Consider the following 20,773-nt stretch of genomic DNA (forward strand, 5'->3'; position numbering starts at 1 on the left):
AAATGTTTTTTCGATCTACCAGAGTGTAGTAGAAATTATAGATTGAATTAATTCATGGAAATCTGGTTTTAATAATGACCATCTGAAGGTCTAATATTGATTTTAAAAATAAAAAAAAAAAAGAAATAGCAAACATTGGTAGCGTCTGTCCATACAGTAGAAGTATACACAAATATATATATATTAGTATTAATATTAATAATGCAAACGATGCAAAAAAGCAAGCTTATCCAGCATCAGTCAAAACAGATCCCATTTCACCTATCCATCCCCTGCAATTGTTTGTTTTGTGCTTCCTCGAATTTATTCAAACTATCCACATCCATAACAACGGATGGGAGCTTGTCCCAGCAATCAAAGACCCGTTAGCTAAAGGCAAACTTCCACACATCTATTCAGAAACCATTCTTCCTCAATTTGAATTGCCCAATAGTCTGTGGTCTGAGCTAGAGAAAGAATCCCATCAGCATTGAGTTTCTCAAGCCATTCAGAGCCTTAAATACCTCAGATCGCCTCGCAGGTGCCTGGTCTCCAGACGCTGCAATTTGCATAAATGAAGCCTTTAATGGTAAGAGAGCCCCTTTGTTCCCTTCACCAATGTAGCTGCCCTTCTCTGTACTCATCCAGCAGCTCCATAGTCTTCCTAAAATGAGGCCTCCAGACCTGTATGCAGTACTCAAGACGTGGAATAACCATTGCCTTATACAAAGGGATAATCACCTCCTTCTTTTTCCCTACTATATCATTGACAATACCCCATGAGCTGTCCTGGCACCTGTTTGCACTGCTCAGAGAATATCTGACTCACAGTGAGGACTTGCAATTCATGGATACTGAAATAATTCTACTTTATTGTATTTCTGTCACTGCTCCATCATATCCACTCACTGACTGTGCATAGATTTCAGTGACTTCCTTCTCTAGACACATGCATGTGCTCTTTCATTCTCAGATCACCACCTGTCGTCAGAATATCTCCTTCTCTTTTCTACCTGATAAAAATCATTTTTTTTTCATTGGAACGATGCAGAAGATCATTGATCGAGTCATCTATTCTTTTGACATTTCTTTCAAGGGTGTGGTTTGGTTTTTTCAGACCACACTTAAGAAAATGACCCAGTTAAACCAAGGTCAAAAACAACAGACCCCACTCGCTACATGAACTTGATCAGCTTAACACAGATGTGACAGTGATTGACCTTCGTCGATAACAAATAAGAAAATTATTCGATTTTTGTTGGTGCTCATCCGTGGCTACCTCCAAGAACAGGTCACGTGGTGTGGAGATCCTTTATAACCAGCGGATTTCCAACAGACCAACAGCACACGTTCGAAGGAACCAAATCTCCAGGAAACTACTGCAAAATGAAGGTAAGTATCTTTGAGTTTTTAGCGATCATTTTATCCTCCAAGTTAAGAAAACTTCTAAATCTACTTGTTTATAAGAAGATGTTAAGATAGATGTAAACTGAATCTTGAAGAGATCAAATTTTAATATTGCAGCTTAGTTTAGTTGAGGTACATCTATATCTAAAGTGTAAGATAAAACTGCAAAAGACATTTGGGTTTTGGGCGGTGCTCTGTGCTGGCCACTGTAACGTTCTGATATTTTCTTCACATATACAGTAACTGTTGGTATTCATAATACAAAAGTTGTCTTATGGGGTTAAAAGTACCCAATAATATTCAGATAATTTTTATTAATTCCAGGTTCTCATCTTCTCCGTTTTCTTTGTTGCTGCCAATGCAATTGGCGTCCTCCATCCAGGTTTCTATGGAGGAGGAGCTAGTGTCCAGACTCGTGCACAAGACGTAAGTTAAGATCTAAAATTTCTGTAAAATTTTATTGAGTACAATTTACCTCAATTTTCAATTTATTGAGTACAGTTGACCACAGTGTCTCAATTTTATTGAGACAATTGAATTATTATACTTTCTTTGAAAGAGTATTGAATTTTTTCGTTTCCCTTGCGTTTCTAGATTGCTGGAAACTACGCCTTCGGATACAACGAGGGCCATGCCACTGGCGGTACCTTCCGTCGGGAACATGGTGATGCTGTGGGTAACAAGGTAGGCTCTTATGGTCTCTCCGTTGCTGACGGACGCAGACGTGTTGTCAACTATGTCGCTGATGCTGCCGGTTTCCGTGCCAATGTCCAGACCAACGAACCAGGAGTTGAACCCAAGGATCCCGCAGCCGTGGCCATCAACAAGGCCGGTTTTGTTGGTCATCCAGGAGTTTATGGTCTCGGATTCGGTGCTGCCCCCTATCACGGTGGATTCTACCACGGAGGTCTTTATTTCTAAATGATATTTGATGAAGTCTACAATCTTTCATGCTGTTTTCTGTTGCTGAAGTAATGCCAAATGAATTATGGTGCTTGGATTTGTTTCGTGGACTCTTCCAGATGCGGTAGTTTCCTGCGGTGACTCATCGTGTGCTGGTCCTTTTTCGCATACCTTGTGGTCCCACAGCAACGGTTTCTGTATGAGAATTGTGGATTAATAAAATATCTAAAAATACTCTTTAGTGTTTATATCTTTTATTGTTAAAGTAAACTTGAATCTTCTCAACTTCAGTAAGTTTTGAGACAAAAGAACATTGAAGATACTAATCCAAACTGCTTAATAATCAAGTTTGCTCATTAAAATCTAAAGCTCATTTCTCTTGCTAGTAACCACGTAAAAAACATCTTCAGATGATGGATACTGTTGATACGTACAATTATTACAACCAATCATTTGTATTTCCTTCCATCTCTTTCAAATTTGGAGGAAATTTAGAATTTTGGAGGGAACAGGAGATTAATGGAAAAATTGGGACATTACGAACTCAGAGAGGGATTTAGACTGGATTGCAAACCACTTGGAAGGGAAAGAAATGTCAGTAACTTTTAAAGATAATGTTTCTTTTAAACCAGAATTTGGTGTACCACAAAGTTCATCCTTGGAACCTCTGCTATTTCTTATTTATGTTAATGATTAGTAAATAACCAACTTAAAATTAACACCTTTTCCAACAACTTAAAATTTACAAATCAGTAGGAAATACCAACGAGTTTATAATTTTAAATGAACCTCTGCTTGAATCTTCTCAACTTCAGTGAGGCTGAAGAAGAATGAAATGATAGTTAATCAGGAGAAGTGTGAGCTGAGAGTTTTTCCAATTCACATACAAAAAACTGATTGAGTTTCTCAACAACAATAACATGATTTAAAAAGTTAGTATGAACCTTGAAAATGTTTGATGTCTTTGTAGCAGAGCCACTAATCTCCAATCTTCATATCTCAAACATTGCGAAAGTATCCTGGACAAAGTTAGACTCTCTTAAAAGAGTTATTGGCGGTTTCCATCAATATTATTTGTTTATTTATAAAATTCATCTAAGATCAGTCCTACTTTATGTGCTCAATGGCAAAAAATTATAAACTTTTTGCAACTGGCGTCTTTGGTGTCAAATGAACTGGGATTTAGTCGATTCGCTGATGGTGATCTTGCCGATTTTCAGAAATACATTATAGTTGGAGCAGGTTTAGCAGGAGTCACAATTGAGAAAACAAAGGAAGTCACTTGTGTGTCGAAAGACCATCCCAAAGGTATGCGATACTCCAAAGATGTATCTGATAAGCGCAGTGTTGAACAGAAAATAGAAAGGATTAGTTGAGAAGTAAGAAAATGTTCAGATTCTGGGTAGCAGGTCAGAGAATAGCCAATGGTACTCCAGTCTAGCAAAGGCAACAAGTTCTAGAGAACCGTTTCCAGAATTAGAAGATCCGCCAGGAACGTCCCAATATAAAGAATTCGTGTGCTGGAGGAGGTCCCTGGATGAAAGATTCCGATGAGTCCAGAAGAGTGGAAAATGGGCATCGAAGTTAAAGCACAAAGGTCCAGAAGTTCCATAACTACGTTAAAATATCAGAAATTCCAGGAGCTGAGGAATTTTCCCATAGATATGAGCAATGACACAAATATTATAAAACAAAGTCTGGTATTATACAAAACTGCTTAGAAGTATATAAATAACTGCTATTCATTTGCATTTAATCAAACTCATTTTTCTCATTCCATAAAATTTCTCTCAATTACCAATCTCAAATCTCTTTCCCCTACAAACCCTAAACTGAATCAATCGTAATCACCAATATCAATCCTCTTTACAATATCAATCCATAAGTTAACTCAATACTAACAATTCCTTATATCTCTCTTAATTTTAGCAATATCGATTTGCAACTTCAACCAATAAACCAACTCAATACTGAACATTTCCTTATTTCTCGTGTTTCTTCAACCTTACTCTAAAATAATCTACAACTTTATCTGAGCACCCTTTCCAATACAACACAGTTCAGAAGACTCCCTTCTCTTTCGCGGTGGGGTTTCTTTAAGGGGATTCCTTCCGCGGAGTGCTGTGAAGTCTCTCTTCTTAGTTGAGGTCTGCCATATAGCTCTTCCAGTACTCTTTTTTCGGGAACAGTTCTCTGTTAATATTGAAGGAAATTACCACAGCTGTAGAGGAGCCAGGGGCACTATCAGGTGGCCTGTTACTCGTCTTTCCCTAATAACCTAGACTTTCCTTAATAACTTTGCTGATTGAGGAGTAACTGGACAACAGAGGTACCATTTTACTTTACCTTTTCGATACTTTCTGTCTTAACCCTGAGACTTCTCTCCCTCCATGCCCCCTCAAACATACCCTACTAAAACATCCTTTGTAGAGCACGACGGAACTCTTCACGGGACACTCCCAGGACTAGACCCGAACTGAACCCAAAACAACAACAGCAACCACTGTTGTTGTTTTGGGCAACAATATCAACACATCCTTTTGACATTAAAACTTTATTTCTTTTCTTCTCATTTACTTATCTCCACCTATCTAATTTAAACCTGACACATTCAGAGAGATCTTCTTTAAACGCACTCTTCTCACACATCAATAACTCACATTCTGTTGTCCCACACAACGAAACGCTTTCATCTTTTACATCTACATCACCTGCTGACCATAACTTTGATTGCTCCATACTTGCTGCCCTTCTCTGTACTGGTTTCAGCAACTCTACAATCTTCCTGAAATGAGGCCTTATACACTGGTATGCAAAACCTAAGGACCAACACTACTTCTAAAGGTTACAACCACAAAATCTTTACTTAAGGTACTCTTTACTGATGAGAGTAGAATTCACTCTCAGCAGCGATTCTGGCGAGAGGTTGGCACATGGTATCACCCCGCGAACATCACTGAAAGGGACCGATAGGGCGAACGAGGTGTTTTCGTCTGGGGAGGCGTTATCTTGGATGGACGTACACAACTCCAAATACTGGAAGGCTGTACTGTAACCGGTGAACGCTACTGTACTGAGGTAATCCTTCCCCACGTGTGTCTGTTCCGAGGTGGTATTGGCCCCGAGTTCGTGTTCATAGATGATAACGCCACACCCATCGCACTGCAGCTGTTGATATGCTGTTGAAATGTGAGGACATTGTTCGTATGGATTGGCCTGCCCGTTCCCGTTGATCAAAATCCCATCGAACACATATGGGACGCTCTGGGAAGACGCTTAGCGGCACATCCACACCCACCAGAAAATGTTCATCAGCTGAAGATGGCGCTGACAGAGGAATGGACAATGTTTCCGGAAGAACTTATCAACAACGTTGTTCAACAGGCAGTGCAAAGCCTGCATCGACATTAGGGGTGGCCATATCTCCTACTGAGGACCACCTCTTCCGTTTGTTCCATCTTTGGAAGTGATGCATCTGTATCATGGCATCCAGTGCTATGTTGCTATTTTTAAATAAAGTCCCTCTGTACCTTGTTGTGTCAGTGTTGTTTCCTTCATCATTTTTGTACCTCATGAGATTCCTTTGGTATGCTTTTCCCATACACAGGCCACTCCTATGAGAAGCTACAGGTGAAAACCTGACTGGTCCTTAAATTTTTGGAAACCAATGTACAAGGGGACGATCACCTCCTTGTCCCTGCTAGCAAGGTTCCTGCATATCATTGGCAAGACAACATGAGATACTCTATTGCAGACTCTCTGCACTGCCCAGAAAACTTCATATGTGGCTGCAAAATTACCCCCAGGTCTTTTTCATACTTCACCACCCTGAGTGCAGTACTTTTCTCTGATGCAGTACTTCTACCCATATGCAGTACTTTGCATTTGTCAAGGTTAAACTTCAGTTGCCGCTTCATAGCCCATCTGCCCAAATTATCTAATGACTGAACAGATCCCATCCACCCCAGGTGCATTTCTTATGTTTAACATCAATAATGTGTCCTCCACTTTGCTCTCAGTTATTACAAAATACTTTAGCTCCCTGTTCGAGTTTAAAAAGCTTCTGCCCTCCACTTTCCTACCGAATTCCTCATGTGTGAATGTAGATGCAAAATACTCATTAAGTTTGTCAACTACTGGACCAGGATCATCAACACTCGAACCATCAATATCCAGTGGACAATCTGATTCATCCCTTCCTTCTGGAGTTTCCATTAGAAAAGATGTCTCTGATGTTTTTCCACCAACATCAATTGGATGCACTTCCTTAGATTTTATGTTTCTTACCTAACAGCATAATCCCTCCTCCCTTTCTGTCCTGTCTATCTTTCCTGTAGACGTTGTACTCAAAACAAAAATGAAAAATACCATTTACAGCAGTGACCATTGTCCTCACAGTTCATGGGACATAGCAGCAAGAGCAATGTCAGGCTCGTTTCTCGTTATGCTCACTAATTAATTGAGAGGGGTCTCCAACCGGGGCAGTTTCACTTCCGTCGATGAGTTGCAATGCTTTGTCAGGAGATGGTGGCGCTACGTTCCCTGTGGTCGCCATTCCCTCTATTAGTTAAGGGGGTTGGCAGATGCAGCTGACAGTTCGCGGTCTATGGAGTGTGTTGGGCTGAGTCGATATTTCTTCAGGTCGGCATCGATGTCCTGGATTCGTCCGAGCATCTGGTGTGGTAGAAAACGATTCGATAGGTGGAGGCGTGAATGAAGAAGGGAAATAGTTGGGGTGGCTCTGAGCTGGGCAAGTGGAATCCTCCAGCCACAGAGATCCCAGAATGAAGGAGGTGTGATCAGACCAATCAACATCTTTACTGTGATTATCAGTCTTTTTTTTTTGTCAATGACAGAGGGCAGCGTGGGGATTCCCAGGGTCTGGGCCATTTCAGTTGTATGAATATAGGGTGGTAACCTGTGCTTGTAAGTTGCCCATTTGAGGAGCCAATATTCCGCTGCCCAGATCAGATGGGTTTTGTGATTTTGGGTGCTGCTGATGCCCAGATTTCAGCTTCATAAAATACTGGGGAGTATATAATGGTCCTGACACATTTTGTTGCTGTAACCCTGTCTGAGACGTAATGCAGGTGTAGTTTTGCTCTCTATTTCAAGTACGCCACACGTCTGAGTTTGTCAATGTGCTTGTCGAATCCGAGTTTTGTGTCAAACACAACCCCCAAATCTAAATGATGAAGAACGGTCGGGATGGAAACTCCACTGATGTTGGGCGAGATGATTGTTGTTTCTTTCTTCAGGGAGCAGAGCATGCACTTAGACTTCGCTGGATTAATGTTAAGGCCAAATTGTTTAAGGTAGCCCGCTAGTGCCACGAGGACACTGTTAATTTCCTCTGTGATCCTAGAGGAGTCTGGGTTTGCTTGGATGGTAGTCAATATTTTTAAATCATCCGCGTAAGACAATACATCTGGTCTCTGGCTTATGAAAGGGGATATAATTGAGTAAAGAGGAGACCAGAGAGGACTCCCCAATGTGGTACTCCTATAGATATTTGCTTGATATAGTTTTTTTTTAATGATGGAGTATGAGAGTACGGTTGAGAAGGAGTGATGAGAGGAAGTGCAATGCATCTCCGACTATAGAGTAGTGGTCTTCAAACAGTTGTAGGAGGGCAAGTACCTGAACAGCATCAAAAGCTGCTTCGATGTCGAGGTACGTTATGAGGAGTTATTTTCTCTTAAATGCTGTAAGGATGCTGTGGGTGGTGGCAAGGAGATTGGTAATGATGGACCAATTTGGTAATTAATAATGAATTTGTGGTGAGGCATCTGGAAGTATGTGAGTTATTAGAATTGGAAGGAGGGCTCTTTCTAGTAGCTTCAGGAGACATGAGGAATTGGCATTAGTGTACATGGAAGTATACATGTCCCACCAGTCCCTGAAAGCCCCAGCACCCAATCCTCCAGGCCACTGCTCATTCCAAGAAGCAGTGCAAGAATCACTTTCACCTTTGTCTGCAGCTACTGTTAATCTTTTAGTCTGTGAATCCCCCCCCCAAGTTAGCACTTTTCCGACCCACCTAAAACTGCCTCGGTAGCATCAGCAAATATTCTTGCTCCCTTTCTTTTTAAATATATCCCATTTCTATAGAAACAGGGATGGGATACACTTTTAATTTAGTCATGCAATGAATAAGTTTTATGATTAGTTATAATGGCCAAAAATAATCCTTGGTTTTGTGGAATTGAATTTATTGTTTGTATGTGTCAGTTAAGTCTTTAATTATAGAAAGTGAAGTCAAAGTCACCAGCTCACCAGTTCCATTTCCCTGCTGTATTTAACGATCAGATAAAGATATTTCTTCTTCTTCTTCTTTCTTTATCTGACCATCAAACGCTCCTGAAATGAAGGCCCTGCGTACATTACCGAACTTGTTTTACCACTACACGTTACGTTGTTTGTTTTCTATGACGTCACGCCTGTTCATTCAACACACCGTATTATTATCCATCCCCTGCAGCGAGTTTCATTGATCACGCAACAACCACACGTAAGATATTTCGTGTTTTTATTATGTAAACGTGGGAGCTCTGCGTTTCTAATTCCATTCAGAAATTAAGTCTGTTTATAAAAGTCCATATCTGAACCATTGAGTTTATGAGTGGAGGCACAAGAATGCTGACCCCTCATTGCCTTATTGCCTTCGTACATTCTTAACTGAGCCATAAAAACTAAAATGAAATTAGAGACACTACAATACTCCACTTAATCAACTGGGATTGAATACTACCTTACCAACAGACATTGTAAGTTTTCACTCTGATTATTATATGATGACAACTGGGGATCCTCAGGGCTCTCCATTTGGACCCCGACAATGTTAAAATTGTACTGTGTATATAAAATTACATAAGAATATAGGCTTAATATTATATAAACTTGATAATCGTGTTGATGACTCAAAGCACAATAGCGGTACTGTAGATTTTGAAGTTTTTTCTAGAATAAAATAAAAATACAAAGCAAACGCAACTCAGAGGTGTCTGTGCAATAGGGAATGCGCATGCTTGCTAAAGTTGTACACCTACAAGTAGTTCTAGCTGTTAATTTTTAGAATGAGAAGAAAACTGGGAATTTTGTGAATGCCTACAACGGAAGACACGCTTCTACCTAATCTGGAACAAATGCGTGGAATTTTCTCGGTGTGAAACCGGGTATTTATAACGCACTATACGTATAATAAATAAATTAAATAATTTTAAATTTTATAATTTTAAAATTATAAATCCGCTCCTCTGTCCTAGACACATTTTAGTCTTCTTCGTTGGTCCCTGATTAAACCAGTCCTTTTTTCATTCGCATATAATTAAGAAGATCAGTGATCGGCTCTTCCAGTCGTTCGACCTTTCTCTCAAGGGTGTGGTGTAGTTCTTTGGACGGGACACGCAAAATGACCCACTTAAACCGAGGTCAAAAAACAAATGGGCGCATGTCCTGGCTTACTGGACTCGTTCACTTAGAGCAGGTATCGGCCTTCATCAAAAATACCAACAAAATGTTTGTTTTTCCTTCTCGGCAGTGGTCATCTGTGTCTATCCCCCCAAGTGCAGTCACGTGGCTAAGGGACCTTTATAAACAGCGGGTCTTGATCCCAACAACATCGAAAATCCGAAACGAATCCACTGTCCAAGAGCTGCACAATGAAGGTAAGAATATTTCCTTTATCCAATTTATTAACAGAGAAGGAAATGCGATGTCGCTACCCTGACTGTTGTTTCAACGTGTTGGCATTCGTCAGCGTAGCAGCAGTGCAGACCCGACACCTAACGACAGAATTTGCAATAAGCCAACGAGAAAGTTAAAATTAACAAGCAGTCTATTCAAACTGCAAGATTCAGAGAAGAGCCTAATTTCTGTAATTAGTTATCTATGTAATGTACACTTGGTGTGCAGTTTATTAGGATCACCATTGTATTTTGTCGAGGTGCTATTGTTTCTATAACAGCAGTTTGTTTGGCACATTTCGGACAATATCTGCAGTCAAGAGACTTTATTTCTAAGTTTGTGCAAGGCTCAACTGTGAGATATCGCTTGGAAACATTTGATTTTATAAGTTACAGCTCTTCGAAACAGGTGTCGAACCCAGGGTCCTCCCTATTGCAAAACTCTAGACTCATCTAAAGACTTTCATAATATTGAAACAAAGCTCCTCTTTCTAGAATATTCTAGACTCATCTACCACATTCAGGAATCTTCTGCAATGCTCTACCACATTCAGAAGCTTTCCACACCTATCCGGACTATTCTCGAATATTCCAGAAATTCCTTACCTTTCATTTCATGTGAGTTATACAGAGCAAGATTTTCAATACATACTTATTTTAATATTATTTTTTCTAGGTCCTCATCTTCTCTGTTCTTTTTGCTGCCGCCAACGCAATTGGCGTTCTTCATCCGGGTTTCTATGGAGGAGGAGCCAGCGTCCAAACCCGTGCTCAAGATGTAAGTTTTCGTCTTCGGTGTTCAATGTTTGTACCATAATAGAAGTTACTGATGGCAGTTTGTAATTCTTATGTTTTTTTTCATCCAGATTGCTGGAAACTATGCTTTCGGATACGACGAAGGTCATGCTTCTGGTGGAACCTTCCGTCGGGAACATGGAGATGCTGTAGGCAACAAAGTAGGCTCCTATGGCCTTACCGTGGCTGATGGACGCAGAAGGGTCGTCAACTACGTAGCAGACGCTGCTGGCTTCCGTGCCAATGTACAGACCAACGAACCAGGAGTGGAACCCAAGCATCCTGCAGCTGTGGCCATCAACAAACCCGGTCTACTCCCCCATCCAGGTGTGTACGGATATGGCGTTGGACATCTTGGTGTCGCCCCTTACTACGGAGGACTATACCACGGAGGACTTTATTTCTAAGTTTACAATGGCCCCAAAAATTTCGATGTTTGTCAACTTTGGAGATTCCTTCCTACGATCTCATGTTTAGCCTTTGATTTATCGCAACCCTCCCCCTTCGGTCTTCGAAGTAATTTATGTACTACGTGAATTGTGCCCAAAAAATAAAAATCATTAGGACCATTTTGTTTTTATTTATTGGAGAAACAAACACCCCCAATTAAAAATTTTAAAGGTTCTTGAATAATTAAAAAAAAAAAAAAAGAAACCTGCGTGAATATTCTTGCTTCTTACAAAAACAATCTTAAATCTTTCTCTCACCGCGTCGAAATACATATGTTAGAAGTTTACATATTCGATCACCAGATGGCGTAATTGGGTGATCTGTCTAATGATACAGCAAATGCGCTGTTTGAACTAATAGACAATTTATAGCGTTTGGGGTATTCAGAGGTCGCATGCACGCAGACAACATTCTAAAGGAAATGCTTTGCTGAAGGTCACGGTGTCCTTGGCTAACAGAAATAATACAAGACTGCTCTTTGTTTTTACATCTCGGATGGAAGCTGAGTTCTACGCGCAGAATTTCTGATCGCTTAATGCTGTCAGCGAATGTCGATAAATTACTTCAGTCCGAGTGAACGTCTGAAGTTGTAAATCAAACCAATTTGATATTGCAGAAGTTACCATGGAAATCTCTTTCATAATAAAACGAAAGCAATTTTCAATTTTTTTTCAGTATATAAAACAGACGTCAGTGTAACTATGGCAACGGAAACCGGAAATAAAAAACATCAGTATCACTATGTCAACCGAAACTAGAAATAGGAAATGAAAATCGGTGTAACTATGGAAACTAGAAATAGGAAATGGACATCAGCGTAACTATGGCAACCGAAACTAGAAATAGGAATTGGACATCAGCGTAACTATGGCAACAGAGACTAGAAATATGAAATGGATATCAGCGTAACTATGGAAACCGAAATTAGAAATAGGAAATGGAGATCAGCGTAACCGAAACTAGAAATATGAAATGGACATCAGCGTAACTATGGCAACAGAGACTAGAAATATGAAATGGACATCAGCGTAACTATGGAAACCGAAATTATAAATATGAAATGGACATCAGCGTAACTATGGCAACAGAGACTAGAAACACGAAAGAGATAAAGTAGCCATAGCAACCGCGATAAAAATATGAAATGAACAAAAACCGTAACCATGGCACCGGCAGCCATGGTTACGTATTAAAATCAAGTCAGATTCGTGTTTTGGTCGCTAAGACCTTATTAATTGTATCCTGGGAACATCGGCGTAACTTTCATCCAGAAGAACAATGATTTAAACACACCCCATCGCACAATGAAGGCCATGAAAAACAAATGTTGTTTCCTCGTGGATCTTGATATTCCAGTCGGGAGATTTATGTAAACAACTGTCAATTGATGATCTCACTTTTAATCTTACTCTCGGCCGGCCGGCCGGCAACCGAGGGGCATCGCATAGGTGTGGGGAGAATCGCGTGACTTCCTACTTGAGGATCACAATATGAAAGCAGCAAAATGGCGGTTTTCCCCTCCCACAGATTCTTCCGTATCTTACGCCATATCGATTGACCCAATTAAAACAACACGTGCAATTGTGGAGGTCAGAACGAAAGGCGTCGACTCTAAATTGAACGTATCTTCGACGAATAACCTTGGCTTTGTAAGAATTCACCCGATCGACAGACAGTTATCTTTCTTTTGTTGCAAGATGGACAGTATTAAGATGGAAGGTGCTGACAGCATACAAATTCGTCCCCAGCCACGATTCTAGCTGGATATAAATAGTGGCTGCAAGAGAAGGCAACTCCAGCTTCTAGGAGAATCCATTGAAGAACTATCGCCATGAAGGTAAGGGTCTCCGACACAAGTCTGTTCTGTTGGCGACAAGTAGGTTAAGTCTTAGGATTAAATTTCTGAAATATAAAATAGACAGTAATTTTAACTCAATGCTTCTCTTTGTAGGTCCTCGTTATCTTTGCTTTTATTGCCGCTGCCAATGCAGTTTCCGTTCTGCATCACGGCTTGGCAGGTGGTGCCAGTACCGATTATCGCGGCCAAGATGTAAGTACCAACAGTATTCCATACCTATTACATTCTTTCTTTCTTTCTTTTAAATTAATCCGACTGTATAGAGAGAATCTTCTCTCACGATGCTAACATTCCAAGAATGTCTTCTAATTTTGTTCAAGATTTTACATTCTACTCTGTGCATTTTCGAATTAAACTTAAGACTCTTCTTAATCTTACCACCTTTAGACGATTATATAATTCGATAGACCCTAATTGTAGATGTGTACTTAGTGGATCATTTTAAATAATTACAAAAATATTATTAATGCCAAACTTGAATAGTTTCCATTTGAAAATGTATGTTGCTGGAGTAACTGTGGTCTTCTTTAATTATATTCGTGTCTACTTCTTCTAACGACTTTCTTTTTCCACAGATTGCTGGCAATTATGCCTTCGGTTACAATGAGGGTCATGCCACCGGTGGCACCTTCCGCAGAGAACATGGCGATATTGCGGGCAACAAGGTCGGCTCTTATGGTCTTACTGATGCCGATGGTCGTAGCAGATTGGTGAACTACGTAGCTGATGCCGCTGGCTTCCGCGCTGACATCAGCAGCAACGAACCCGGAGTCGCACCCAAGGATCCCGCTGACGCTACCATCAACAAGGGACACGCCCTTGGCTGGGCTGGTCACCATCTTGGATATGCCGGTCATCTTGGATATGGCGGTCATCTTGGATACGCTGGTCATCTTGGATACGCTGGTCATCCTTGGGGTTGGGCTGGCAACTGGGATGGTCGCTGGTGGTAAGATGCGAACGTCCTGCCATCCCTGTATATAATTCAGAAAATTGTCTCGATGGCCTGTGTTCAATGGAGTCTTGGTTCCGGTTGAGCTTATGTATCGAAGGAAAAGTGAAAAATTAAATATCTCATTTTGATTTTTGTGTCCTGATTGTCCACAATACAATGAAATATTAAATGCCGTTTCTGAACCCAGAAAATGAAAGTTCAGAGTAAAAGTATATAGGCCGAATATTACATACAAATGACTCATCTGTCTCCATGAACTTACTACACGCCCGTCTCTATAAGTGTGATTTGGAAATCAGTTAATTTTCAAGAAAATCCTTTTTGGAATATATTTTTTTAAATAATGATAAACCTCCAGTGATAAAAATTTCAAAATAAATACGAATACAAAATCCAAACATATACATACACCACGTTACAAAAAAACATTCCCAGCCTCAATAAAGTTAACTTAAACGACCACGAGTAGACTTGAAACAATTTAGAGTGAGAGAAAAACGCAACAGAAACAAAAACCTAAAGATAATTATTCGATAAATGAAAAGAAGAAAAATAAATTCCATACGAACTTGCGCAAATATTCTTAAATATGTCGGCCCTGAAATATAAATGTTTCCACGTTCATCCACCAGAGGACACCATTTAAAATGTCTAATGATGAAGCAGAAATTCTCTCGTTCGAACTAATGGACAATTTCGGAAATTCAAAGGTCGTATGCACGCAGACAACGTTCTAAGGGGAGGCATCTCTCAAGGATACCACGTCCTTGCCGGCAAAAATAATGCGGGCTGGTTTTTATTTTTGTATCTCAGATGGAAGTTGAGATATTCGAACAGAATTCCTGATGATATCAGGGAGAACGTTGTCTGCTTCGATCACATTGTGAGATTATAGAAGTTACCTAGAAGACATCAAACGTCTCGCTATCTTGTTGGCTGGACTACTTGTGAACACATCCAATCTTGTGCTACTCACTGAGATTTTATATTTCCATCCCTTTGTTCGTATCTCATCCAAGAGGGAGAACATTTTAATCAATTCCTTCAGTACCTCGTAAATCTCAATCAGATCTTCCGTTATATATTTGATCAGATCATCTGGTCACCCAGGAATCCCCCTAAGGATGTGAACCCTCTGCAAAGTGGCTAAAAAGGCGCTTCTGGAGAGGGTTTGGATCTTTGACAACTTTCCTTGGATACCCTCGTCAATGCCATTTATGAAAATTAGAAACAGGAGGGAACAATCCATAATGACAACCTTATATTTCCTATCTTTTAGCCAGCATATCATCCAGCGTAGGATTTTTCCAGCAACTCCAAATTCTTCCAGTTTATACATCAGCCTTACGTGAGAGACAGCTCACTTATTAATAAAAACTAGATACATGATTTCAAAATTACTACCTGCATCCACTCGTTAAATGTCTACATCACAGTAAATTACCATATTGGTCAGTCATGACCTCTTTTAAACGTGCCCATGATGGGTTCTATTCAAGGGACCATTCTTGTCGCGATGCTCCTGAATTCTGTTAATCCAGAAAACAGACTCCAAAAAAATCCTTGGGAGAGCTGAAGAACTTCATGATCTTTCCTGCTACAGAAATTAAACTAAATGGCCTATAGTTGTCAATCTCCTCCTCAGCTAAGAATCGTTCAGAAGAATCTGCTGGCCTCATCCCCCATTTCTCATGCGCTTTCAATCAATTAAGGGACCTGTACGATTTACTTTGTTCCTTTTTGTATTTTCATATTCGAACCCCTTATGCCAATTCCAAGCTCTGAGAAAACGCCTCTGTCCGCTGAATATATGAAGCATCTTTTATAATCTCCACGCACTCCAGATTAGCATTAGCAGAAACATATGATCAAAGAAATCAAGCTTATGCAGCAGCAGCCAAAAAAAAAAAAAAAAAAAACACACAAACAAAAAAAAAAACTCCCATTTAACTGGCTTATTCTGTCCAAACGTTTTTTCCAGTTTTCCCTGAATTTATTTAAACTATCAACTTGCATAACGACAGATGGAAGTTTGTTCAAGCAATCAACTACCTGCTGAATAAAGCTGAATTTGCGCACATCTATTCTACAACTGCCTTTCCTCAGTTTGAATCTATGTCCCCTCAGGTGCATAATCTCAGCATCAGACAGAATTTTATCGGCTTTGAGCCTGCTTAATCCATTCATGACCTAAATGTTAAACTTCAGTTGCACTTCTCAGCCCATCTGCCTAACTTTTCTAGATCATGTTGAAGTAGCACACGGCCATTACTGTTATTAACAACCCTGCCAACCTTCGTATCGTCTTCATATTTGGACATTAAGCCTGATGAATATCATTGATAATTATGGAAAACAACAATGAGCCCATCACGAGATCCTGGGAGACTCCACAAATAACATTAGTCCACGAAAAGCAGCACCCATTAATTAACACCCTCTGTCTTCTGCCACTCAACCATCCTTTTATCCATTGTAGCAACTTACCCTTAATACCATTCTGCTCCAATTTGTACAATAGTCTTCCATGCGCAACAGTGTCAAAAGCTTTCCTGAAATCCAAATATTATCAGGATTATTTTTTGCATCCAGTTCCTTTGTAACCACATCATAATATCCTATCAAATTTGTCAGACAAGACTTTCCCTTAACAAACCCATGCTGTGTCTGAATTTTCCTGGAACGGAAGTTAAACTAACTGGTCTGTAATTGCTCGTGTCACCCTTCGATCCCCCTTTGTGAATTGGGGTTACATTTGCACATCTCCAGTCCGTGGGAACCTCCCCTGAATCCAAGGAAGCTCTCATAATTATGGCTAAGGTTTGCTTACTTCCTTTGCCGCCTCCTTTAATATAACTGGATAGATCTCATCCACCCCAGATGCTTTTCTTATGTTTAACTTCAACAATTTCTCCTCCACTTTGCTCTCAGTTATTACAAAATCATTAAGAACCCTGCTACAATTTGATAAACTTCTGGCACTCCCCTCATTGAATAACTCTTCGTGTGTGAATGTGGATGCAAAATACCCAATCAGTTTGTTTGCTATCTGAGCAGGATCATCAACAGTCGAAAAAGATTTTTCATAATCAGCATTCGCTTTCCTAATCTCCTTTGTGACTTTATTCAGACTATTTTATATCTGCCTTAGGCTCCTGTGTCACCTGATGGATCCGTTGCATTTTTATTCTCTGTCACGAGTCTTATTAGTTCATCTGACCTCCATTTAGACCTAAACCTTGAAGAATATTTCTTAGTTGGTATGTAAAGCCTAGTAGTCTCCAAGATTAAGTCCCTGAATGCCTCCCACTTAGAATTCGCTGTTGGTACCATCATCAGTTGATCCCACTGTAAAGAATTTAAAAACTGTCTGAAACCACTGAAGGAAACCAAAAACCCTTTTCCCTTTACCCCTGATGGTAGTGACATCTTTAATTAAATCCGACATCAATACATTGTGATCACTGCCCCCCCTAGTGGTTCCTTTATTTTGATTTCACTGCAATCGAGGCATCGGAGATCAGCAACCGACCAGTTTGTTGTTTAATATTTTAGTAGAGTAGTACACGCATTGCTTATAAAAATGCAGCATGTACTGAAATGTTAATTGAGAAATCTGAGTGTACGATGGTTGTATACATTGCACCTGATTGAAAAGATTCTCTTTTAATAAAACGTTTTAATGAAATGTTTAATCCAGTTTACTCAAATGTTTAAAACCAGCTTACAAATTCATAAATATACATTCTGAAATTACCAGACATCGTAAAAGTATTTACCAAAAACAAGTGTTATCTTAGCAACAGTGCTAGTCACTTAGCAACATTTTATGACGTAAACACTGGCTTTAACAAAATCCCTCGCTAAACCAGTCAGAGTCCAAATACAATTTGAACTTCACCAAATGAAAAACTCGTTTAATTTTGATTCCAATTTACAAAAAGGCGAAATTCACTTTGGGACACAAACAGACTTAGCGCGCCTATCTCAACAATTCCTCAAATCGTTGTGTACTTACAATTATCGACATCTTAGAAACGCGCACCATCTGAGGACCTGGACAAATACTCGGGTTACTCCCTGTTTCTCAATGACATTGTCTCTGCGGCTACAAAAAGGTGATACACTTCTCCCCGCCTCACCCCGAGATTCTTCCCGAAGATAGATTAATTGACCCAATTAGATAGCCCCGTGACGTTCGAGGTCACAGGCGTTGGCCGTACAACAATGCTATCGTGGATGACCTTGGCTTTGAAAGAATGCTGATCGACGGATTAATTTATTTATATTTTATTCTGGAACTGGATTATTTTCTCCACGTGCTGATCAGAGATTGCTCCGAACGTCTCCGTCACATGACTCTTGAAAGGTATAAAACGTGGGTGTGGATGGCGTTCGAGCATCCATCTTCTTGAAGAATCCCTCAAGAAAGTGAAACCATGAAGGTAAGACGTTTGTAGTCTATTTTCTCTACTAGTGATATTCAGAATTAGGCTTATTTCTAATAGTATAGCTTATTGTTATGCTCACCTTGCTTAGACCTTATACTAAAGGATGTTGGATACCATTAAGTTATAAAGAAGGCGCCTTAACTGCTTAATATCTCTGCCCGCTTCCAGTCCACCTGGAAAAGTCGGTTCTGATTCCGTCCCCAAACTGTAGTAGTGTGTTCTGTCCATCGGTGAAGGGAAGGATTCAAAAGAGATATTTAGACACAAGCGAGTTGGGATGAACTATGTGCTCGCACATAGTCCATCCCCACTGAATCAAGGAAGAGTTCTTCAAATATTAATAGAACCGGTTTCTTTTTAAGGGCAAAACTTTAGTTGAATCGTGGAGAAAGAAAACAGATTCATTTCCAGACAAGTTTTCATTATTTCAATAGCTTTGCTCACCATCTCGCTACAGCCAGTAGATATAGTTGAGTTCTTTTAAATGGTCTTGAGGCAAATCCTTGGAAATGCAACTCAATCTCCGTTGCAGTTTCCAAGAAAAAAGAAGTGGCTACTGAACCCAAGACTACATTCCAAATCAGTAACTGTACATTAGAGATATCCAGGACTCCTTCTTTAAAATAACATTGGCACTCATGAACGAGTTCGATCTGGAAATGGCTCTGAACAAGAAACAGTTTCAAAGAATTATTTGGAGTAGGTTGGCTGGTTGGAGGATGAATTCAAGGTTTAAGATGTCCACATCAATTCTTGTGTGTGGGTGGGTAATGATGTTTCCTGCAGTTCCCTGCTCTCTGTGATTTTCCTCATGGCACCGGATTTATGATATCCTAAATACCTTTTTTATTTCCTTGATTTGGTCTTTTTCCCATTGGAATGAACGGTCATTGTACAATGTCTGTTATTCTTCTATTTATTTCTATGTTTTGTACAATCTTCACTGTTTTCTTTTCACTGCTTCGTTATACACTTTAACTGAACACATGTCTGCTGTGTATATTACATATTAAAATAAATAAATATTCGAGAATGGACGAGCAATGTGTGCGAATTAGATTTGTTTCTAATTAGAAAAAATAAAAGCAACTCGAAACTTTTGTTTTTAATAAATATTTTATTTTAAGTTACCATTTATTCCCTTTCCAGGTCCTCATCCTTTTCGCTTTTATTGCTGCCGCCAATGCATTGGCTATCTTGCACCATGGCACAGGAACCAGTACCCAGTATCGTGGCCAAGATGTAAGTATTTCTATCCTTCGCTTGTCTATAATGATACAACCATTTTAAAATTAATTTAAATACAGTTCAACTTAACCATTTATTGAATGATTATAAAATAACGTTTTTAAAATTCATGATAGATGGATAATTCTTTTTCTTGTTAATTTTATAAAATGACAGTTCAGAATGGTAGATATTTGGATGAAAGTGGTTTAGGAACACAAGAGAACCATCGGTAAAATTTTGTTTTAATGATGACCATCTTTTTTCCACAGATTGCTGGCAACTATGCCTTCGGATACAACGAAGGCCATGCCACCGGTGGCACCTTCCGCAGGGAACATGGCGATGCTGCAGGCAACAAAGTAGGCTCTTATGGTCTCAGTGACGCTGATGGTCGCCACCGTGTTGTCAACTACGTAGCTGATGGCGCTGGATACCGTGCCGATATCAGCAGCAACGAACCAGGAGTTGCTCCCAAGGATCCTGCCGCAGCTACCATCAACAAGGGACACGTTCTAGGCTGGGGTGGCCATCACCTTGGATACGCCGGACATCCATGGGGTGGTTGGGCTGGTGGCTGGGGAGGTCATTGGTGGTAAGATGGAATCATTCTCCAATCCGTCTCCTGTTCTCTCTAGGATTCTTAACTTCTGACAGCCTTCTTCTGTGTGTACATAGATCTGAACAGTTTCCAAGGCCCTTCCTACATGGAGGCCCATTCTGTCTACCTGCTGACTGCTATCGTTTGCGTCTACTTTGCTTCTTGCAATTCTTCCGGTTGAAAGAGAAGAAACAAACGAAATTATGTACTGAAAAACTTAAAAAAAATAAAATCTTTCCTTTAGAGATAATATTTTGTTTTGTTCTTGAGATCACCAACACGATGCAAAAGGAAACAAATTTAATCTGCAGTTATTGAGACAATTCAAACTACACAAACTATTAATACTCTATGATCTCATAAAGTATTCTACTATTGCTTTATCAATGTGGAAGTGAAGATTTTAAAGAAAAAGAGAAACATTTCTATTATTATTGAAGTCTGAAAGCGAAGACCACACAT

The 20,773-nt window shown here is 39.8% G+C and overlaps 4 protein-coding genes across 4 annotated transcripts; all 4 read left to right on the forward strand.

Moving 5' to 3' along the window:
- Positions 1–1,239: 1,239 nt before the first annotated feature.
- On the forward strand, positions 1,240–2,523 carry LOC150081348 (cuticle protein 14-like). Its single transcript, XM_090379710.1, has 3 exons — positions 1,240–1,371; positions 1,711–1,812; positions 1,981–2,523. Exons 1-3 carry the CDS (start codon positions 1,366–1,368, stop codon positions 2,305–2,307), a joined length of 435 nt encoding a protein of 144 aa, XP_090235836.1. The 5' UTR covers positions 1,240–1,365; the 3' UTR covers positions 2,308–2,523.
- A 7,306-nt stretch (positions 2,524–9,829) lies between these two features.
- LOC150081349 (cuticle protein 14-like) lies at positions 9,830–11,251 on the forward strand. The gene is made up of 3 exons (XM_090379709.1): positions 9,830–9,956; positions 10,651–10,752; positions 10,841–11,251. Exons 1-3 carry the CDS (start codon positions 9,951–9,953, stop codon positions 11,174–11,176), a joined length of 444 nt encoding a protein of 147 aa, XP_090235835.1. The 5' UTR covers positions 9,830–9,950; the 3' UTR covers positions 11,177–11,251.
- Positions 11,252–12,915: 1,664 nt separating this feature from the next.
- On the forward strand, positions 12,916–14,160 carry LOC150081350 (cuticle protein 14-like). Its single transcript, XM_090379708.1, has 3 exons — positions 12,916–13,056; positions 13,171–13,269; positions 13,653–14,160. The coding sequence occupies exons 1-3, from the start codon at positions 13,051–13,053 to the stop codon at positions 14,028–14,030; spliced, it is 483 nt and encodes a 160-aa protein (XP_090235834.1). The 5' UTR covers positions 12,916–13,050; the 3' UTR covers positions 14,031–14,160.
- Positions 14,161–18,363: 4,203 nt separating this feature from the next.
- Positions 18,364–20,561, forward strand: LOC150081351 (cuticle protein 14-like). The gene is made up of 3 exons (XM_090379711.1): positions 18,364–18,477; positions 19,633–19,725; positions 19,983–20,561. The coding sequence occupies exons 1-3, from the start codon at positions 18,472–18,474 to the stop codon at positions 20,307–20,309; spliced, it is 426 nt and encodes a 141-aa protein (XP_090235837.1). The 5' UTR covers positions 18,364–18,471; the 3' UTR covers positions 20,310–20,561.
- Positions 20,562–20,773: the final 212 nt, after the last annotated feature.

This window comes from Mastigoproctus giganteus, chromosome 8 (genome assembly GCF_048544385.1).
Source record: "Mastigoproctus giganteus isolate SK-2022 chromosome 8, ASM4854438v1, whole genome shotgun sequence".
NCBI classification, from domain to species: Eukaryota; Metazoa; Arthropoda; class Arachnida; order Uropygi; family Thelyphonidae; genus Mastigoproctus; species Mastigoproctus giganteus.